The sequence below is a fragment of the Penaeus japonicus genome, unplaced genomic scaffold, assembly GCF_977035675.1.
Source record: "Penaeus japonicus unplaced genomic scaffold, GWHDUDI00000001_assembly GWHDUDI00000021, whole genome shotgun sequence".
Classification (NCBI taxonomy): Eukaryota; Metazoa; Arthropoda; class Malacostraca; order Decapoda; family Penaeidae; genus Penaeus; species Penaeus japonicus.
In genome coordinates, this window is record NW_028234423.1 from 20,287,752 (window position 1) to 20,295,069 (window position 7,318).

The window sequence follows — 7,318 nt, forward strand, 5'->3', positions numbered from 1 at the left end:
ATTTGTATATATATATATATATATATATATATATATATATATGTATACATATACTGTATTCAGATTCATATATATATATATATATATATATATATATATATATATATATATATATACACATTCTCAAATCTCATTACTTTACAATTCTATGCGAGTGGGAATACCTGCTACTCTGTAACTTGAAGCAATTAATTATTTTTCTTTCTATTATACTATAGATTTGTCCAGTTATGCCGGGGTCAAAATAATGTTTTTTTTCTTTCACTGTCAAAGAAGCCTTTCTCTCCAACATCTAAAAAAATATTAAAATATAGCTTTAACAAACTTTTTTTTTATGACAAACAACTGATGGAGAAAAAGGTTGATTTCACGTTCCCCCAAATTCATATGTAAACGTCGTTAATTCTTTATTTCTTTCCTGTATGTTTTCCTTTGTTCACATGAAAATAATACGTTACTGGAATAATGGTATCGGTAACCAGAGGAAAATGTCTTCAAGGCAACACTAGAAATATTAGAGCACTGCAGGGGCAAAATCTGCTAACACTGGGATCAGTATGTACAGTTCAAACTCAGGAGACAACTGTAGTGTTTTATACTTACATACATACACACAAACACACATGTATATATACATGTGTGTGTACATATATATATACATGTATATATATACATATATATGTATATCGATCTATCTATCTATATATATATATTTATATATGCACACACACACACACACACACGCACACATTAATACATGTGTTTTTATGGGTTTGTTTGTTTAAGTCTGTGTGGCAGATAGACAAATTAATTTAAAAAAAAAATAAAAATAAAAAAAATATGCGCATGTAAAGCTACGCGTACACACAAACATATAAATGTGTATATATGTATATATATATATATATATATATATATATATATATATATATATATATATATATATATGTATATGTGTGTGTGTGTGAGTGGTTGTGCATATGAGTGTTTGTGTGTGTGCATGTGCAGTGTATAAATTTATTTTTATATTTAATATGTATACATATATGTATATATATATGTATATATATATATGTATGTATATATGTATGCACACACATCCAAACACATACGAGGAAATCGTTGTAGACCATTATGAAATGAATCACTTCTACGTTAAGATCATTGTTCATGAAAATATAATTGGAATTCTTCGCTGTGACCTTGCACTCATGAGTTTCAGATCGCAGACCAGTATATAAAGCCTCCACACTTCTCAGAGGCAGAGGAGAGTCACTGCTCCTGAAGCCGACGCTATGGTTAGTAATAACTTCATTTGGTCACTTTCTTTATGAAAGTATTTGCCTGGCGATGCCAAAAAGGAAGTGGAAAGGGAAAAACGTCCATACTTAATTAGATTTATATATATATATATATATATATATATATATATATGAAATCCATATGCATTTCTTTATAAGAACTAGCAATTTTGTTTCTTTCCAGAAACTTTTCCTGATCGCCGTGAGTGCCGCTATTTTTTGCTCCCAAGCTGAGGGTAGCTACTTGGGAGTTGCACAGGGATCGCCATTCGGAGGATTTTCTCAACATGGAAGTTTTCGCGATGGTTTCATTCCTAGTGGTCCTTATGGCAACGGCGTACCTACTGTGAACCACGAACCGTCAGGTGGACACTTGCCAGGACCTATATACAGGAATGAAATTGGAAGACTTGACAATCCATACAGCGGTCTAAGAAATATTAGATCTGATGGGATTGACGAGGCTGAGGATGAAAGATCTTCTACATTTGGTTCAGAAAGCGTGCTTAGTGGTACAGATTTCGTTTCCAGCAGCCAAAGCTTAGGCTCCATTCAAACTGGAGACTCTGGCTTACCTTCCACACCTGTTGCTGCTTTTGGTAATTTCCCTTTTACTCTAGGAGCTCATAGTCCTTTTGTTAGTGGACTCCCGTCTGCGGTTGGACCTTACACTTCTATTCCTGGTTTAAGTGGATTCCCATATGGTCTTCATCCTCACACTTCCAGTCTAGGAAGCTACCCATATGGTCTTGGATCTCTCTCTTCTATTTCTGGATTAGGCGGATTATCTTATGGTGCCGGAGCTCATGCCTCTGTTGCTGGTTTGGGAGGATTCCCTTATGATATTACACACGACGCCTCTGTTGCAGGTTTAAGCCAGCAATATGGATTCCTTCCTAATGTTGGAGCTCACATTCCTGTTGGTGCTGTGGGTGGCTTCCCTTATGGACTGGAACCTCACACTCCTTTTACTGGTTTAAATGGATTCCCTTATGGTCCTGAACTTGGCACTTCATTTGGTGGATTAGGTGGATTCCATTCAGGTCTTGGCCCCTATGCACCAGTTGCTGGCTTAGGTGGATTGTATGCTACTGGTCCTCGCTTAGGCAGATACAGCCCCGGTCGTGGACCTTACAGTCCCAGTGCTGCTTTGAAGACACTCCACTCCGGTTTTGGGTCTCGTCGTTCCAGTAACGTTTCTTCTGAGAATAAGGATACAAATGGCAAGAAAGAAGCAAAGAATTAGCGGCATATGAGGGCAAATGGGAATGTAAACACACTGGCGGGATTTCTGTGTGAATAAAACAAATGCTATAACCTGTGTTTGAGTTCTAAACCTATCAAAGAATTTTTTTCTATAATGACTGATTGAACACACACACACACATACACACACACACACACACACACACACATATATATATATATATATATATATATACATATATATATATATATATATACATATATATTCATAAACACATCCACATACACACACAAAATCACACACACACATACATACATACACACGCGCACACACACATATATATATGTATATGTATGATATATACATATATATAGGCATAAACACACACACACACACACACACTCACACACGCATACACACACAGAAAAAAAATGTAAATATGTATATGCATATATCTGTGTATGTATATACACACATATATATGCATATATGCATATATATATATATATATATATATATATATATATATATATATATATATATACATATATATATACTGCAAAGTACACATAAGCACTTAATTGAATTGTGTACCATGAGAATTGAAAAGATATTTATGATTGCCCATTATTTAAGCTTTTGTTTACAATATTTTCTTTGCCCTTTTATTCAATTATCTGTTGTTTTCTTCCTAAAACAGAAACCAAGAGTAATGAATGAAAATAATATATTTCAGCATCACGGTTAAGTTTGCTTAGGTAAACATATATATATATATATATATATATATATATATATATATATATATATATATATATATAAACACACAAACAGGAATGCTTAACTACATGTTCTTCTATCGTCAATCTTTTTTGTTTGTATGTGCGGTGTTTTTAATATGTCCACATACACATACCTAAACATATATATATATATATATATATATATATATATATATATATATATAGATAGATAGATAGATATATGTATATATATAGATAGATAGATGGGGAGATACATAAATACGTGTATACATAAGTATATCAGTATCAATATTCTACCACTCACACACACGCGCAGATATATAAGTATATATACATATATACATATCCATACACACACACACACACACACACATATATATATATATATATATATATATATATATATATATGTATGTATATATATATATATATATATATATATATATATATATATATATATATTATATACATATACACACATACACACAAACACACACACACAGACATGTATCTATTTACATATAAATGTATATATGTATATATATATATATATATATATATATATATATATATATATATATATACATATTCATACACACAGATATTTATATATATATATATATATATATATATATATATATCTATAGATATATAGATAAGCACACACACGCACACACACACACACACACACAAACACACACACACACACACATATATATATATATATATATATATATATATATAATATATAGATATATATATATATGTATATATATATGTGTGTATGTGTGTGTGCGTGTGCGCGTGTGTGTTTGTGTTTCATATGTATATATATACACCTATACACACATATATCTATATATATAAATATAGATATAATGTATATATAGTTATATATACATATATAGTTAGATATATATGTCCATATATATATATATATATATATATATATATATATATATATATATATATATAATTTATATATATATATATACATATATGTGTGTGTGTATGCGTGTGTGTGAAAGAATGTGTGCATGTGTTGATAATTTGCAGAGCATTGTTGTCGACCATTATGAAGTGAATCACCTCTCTGTGGCTGTGGCCTTGTGCTGATAAGTATTCAGTTCAGAGACCCCTCCAGCATATAAAGCATCCAGTCCTCAGAGGCAGAAGACAGTCACTGGTCGTGAAGCCGACATAATGGTTAGTGATAAGTCTTTCTTTTAAGAATTTCTTAAAAACTTTGTGGTGCTTTCAACCAATGAAAAGTTAATGTTAAATAAGAAAGACCTTAAAAAGCATTCCTTTTCAGAATCTTTCCCTGATCACCGTGAGCACTGCTGTCTTGTTCTTCCAAGCTTCTGCTGCGAGTAGCTACTTGGGAGTTGCACAGGGAACACCACTCGGAGGATTTTCTCATCATGGCAGTTTTCACGGCGGCTTGATCCCTGGTGGCCTTTATGGCAACGGTGCATCCATCTTGAACCACGGACTGTCAGTGGGACATTTGCCAGGACCTATATACACAAATGGGGGCTACCTCGACCACGCATACGGCAGTGGTATACATTCAGGAAATGCATATGAAAACAGTAGATATCGTCCATATTTATACGGAAACCGCGTAGGGCTTCGAAATCCATTCGGCGGTTTTGAAGGACGTGCTGTAGCCAATGGAATTACCGATGTTGAGGATGATAGATCTGGTTCAGACTCGGAAAGCATGCCTGGTAGTACAAACGGTGCAGATTTCGTTTCGAGTAATGAAGATTTAGGTTCCACTCAGACTGGATTGACTGGATTCCCTTCCGGTCTTCACCCTTACACTTCCAACGTTGCTTTAGGAAGACACCCTTATGGATCTCATGGATCTATTGCTGGTTTAGCTGGATTCCATTATGGAGTTGGTCCTCACACTTCTATTGCTGGTTTGAGAGGATTCCCCCATGGTATTACTCATCACAGGCCCATTGGTGCTTTAAATCATTTCCTCTCTAATGTTGGACCTCACATTTCTCAAGGGGCTTTGGGCGAATTCCCTTATGGTCTTGAACCTTACACCCCTACTAATTATCTAACTAGATTTCCATATGGTTCTGCGCCTCATACTTCTATTGCAGACTCAATAGGGCTCCATTCAGGTCTTGGACCTTATGGAGTGTCTCCTTATCTTGGACCGTACACTTCTGCTGCTAGTCTAGGTAGATTCAACACCGGACTAAACGCCCCTCGTGCAGCTTTGAACACTGTATACACTGATTTTGGATCTCACAACTCTGGTACCATTTCTTCTGAGAGCAGGGACAATCAAGAAACACAGGGTTAGGCAACTGTGACTGTCAACACATTTATATGCATTTTATGAGAATAAAAGCGAAATCCATCCATATCTTTCAGTATAAGCCTTCTAACAACATCCTAATTATTTTTTACCATAGGTAATTGTATTTCTTTCTTAATGCTTAAACATAGTTAAAGATCTAGACCATGATCTTATGTATCCTTTTCTTTAATTGACTCCAATATTCTTTCTTGATGCATACAAACAAAGAAGTCTTATCGTCAGTCTATTTCAACTTTAATTTCGAAAAACTAATATATTTGTAATCTTTTAGATGGTTGGTCGCGCCCATTCTCTATTACGGATTTCATTAGAAACTGTAATATCAGTTGCTATAGCTGCGGTCTTGAAGCTTTGTGACAATTTTAGTAGAATATTCCAGTACAACGAATATTAATAACAAAAGAATTATTTCATCTTACGAATTCCCCTGACTACGTACTCGTAGTCGTCATCTTTACAAACTAAATAAACAGTTTATCTAAGGCCATAGTCTAAATATTCTTGATGTGATAGGCACAACTTTTGGAAGAATAATTTTGAATAAATAATTCACATGGATACATGTATTGCACATGTATGAAATTTGATAACTAAATTCATTTACATTGTATTTATATATTTATTACCTTAAGAGAAGATAAATTATTCATACATATGTAAATATATATATATATATATATATATATATATATACATATATGTGTGTGTGTGTGTGTGTGTGTGTACATTTACATACATATATGTTTATGTGTATCTCTCTCTCTCTCTCTCTCTCTCTCTCAATATATATATATATATATATATATATATATATATATATATATATATATATATGTATTTAATGTAAATATTTGTGTATATATATATATGTATACATATACTGTATTCAGATTCATATATATATATATATATATATATATATATATATATATATATATATATATATACATATATATATATATATATTCTCAAATCTCATTACTTTACAATTTTATGCGAGTGGGAATACCTGCTACTCTGTAACTTGAAGCAATTAATTATTTTTCTTTCTATAATACTATAGATTTGTCCAGTTATGCCGGGGTCAAAATAATGTTTTTTTTTCTTTCACTGTCAAAGAAGCCTTTCTCTCCAACATCTAAAAAAAAGATTAAAATATAGATTTAACAAACTTTTTTTTATGACAAACAACTGATGGAGAAAAAGGTTGATTTCACGTTCCCCCAAATTCATATGTAAACGTCGTTAATTCTTTATTTCTTTCCTGTATGTTTTCCTTTGTTCACATGAAAATAATACGTTACTGGAATAATGGTATCGGTAACCAGAGGAAAATGTCTTCAAGGCAACGCTAGAAATATTAGAGCACTGCAGGGGCAAAATCTGTTAACACTGGGATCAGTATTGTACAGTTCAAACTCAGGAGACAACTGTAGTGTATTATACTTACATACATACACACAAACACACATGTATATATACATGTGTGTGTACATATATATATACATGTATATATATATACATATATATGTATATCGATCTATCTATCTCTATATATATATATATATTTATATATGCACACACACACACACACACACGCACACATTAATACATGTGTTTTTATGGGTTTGTTTGTTTAAGTCTGTGTGGCAGATAGACAAATTATTAAAAAAAAATAAAAAAGAAAAAAAAAAATATG

General features: G+C 32.3%; 3 protein-coding genes across 3 annotated transcripts in view; all 3 read left to right on the top strand.

The window, feature by feature from the left end:
• Positions 1–465: 465 nt before the first annotated feature.
• Positions 466–2,618, top strand: LOC147469483 (uncharacterized). The gene is made up of 3 exons (XM_086549064.1): positions 466–585; positions 1,260–1,298; positions 1,486–2,618. Exons 1-3 carry the CDS (start codon positions 466–468, stop codon positions 2,545–2,547), a joined length of 1,221 nt encoding a protein of 406 aa, XP_086405190.1. The 3' UTR covers positions 2,548–2,618.
• Positions 2,554–5,658, top strand: LOC147469484 (uncharacterized). The gene is made up of 3 exons (XM_086549066.1): positions 2,554–2,596; positions 4,393–4,478; positions 4,588–5,658. Exons 1-3 carry the CDS (start codon positions 2,554–2,556, stop codon positions 5,599–5,601), a joined length of 1,143 nt encoding a protein of 380 aa, XP_086405192.1. The 3' UTR covers positions 5,602–5,658.
• Positions 5,659–6,930: 1,272 nt separating this feature from the next.
• The window catches only part of LOC147469485 (uncharacterized), a 2,157-nt gene continuing 1,769 nt past the window's right edge, over positions 6,931–7,318 (top strand). Inside the window, exon 1 of the mRNA XM_086549067.1 lies at positions 6,931–7,056. Within this exon, the coding sequence (XP_086405193.1) occupies positions 6,931–7,056 (126 nt within the window). The remainder of the gene's footprint in view (positions 7,057–7,318) is intronic.

Bases quoted from the DNA above. Each gene is read 5' to 3' on its own strand.
- LOC147469483 (XM_086549064.1), top strand. From the start codon at position 466: ATGGTATCGGTAACCAGAGGAAAATGTCTTCAAGGCAACACTAGAAAT. The intron at 586-1,259 runs GTAGTGTTTTAT...CACACTTCTCAG, and splicing joins TTCAAACTCAGGAGACAACT to AGGCAGAGGAGAGTCACTGC. The intron at 1,299-1,485 runs GTTAGTAATAAC...GTTTCTTTCCAG, and splicing joins CTCCTGAAGCCGACGCTATG to AAACTTTTCCTGATCGCCGT.
- LOC147469484 (XM_086549066.1), top strand. From the start codon at position 2,554: ATGAGGGCAAATGGGAATGTAAACACACTGGCGGGATTTCTGT. The intron at 2,597-4,392 runs GTGAATAAAACA...TGTGCTGATAAG, and splicing joins CACACTGGCGGGATTTCTGT to TATTCAGTTCAGAGACCCCT. The intron at 4,479-4,587 runs GTTAGTGATAAG...ATTCCTTTTCAG, and splicing joins GTCGTGAAGCCGACATAATG to AATCTTTCCCTGATCACCGT.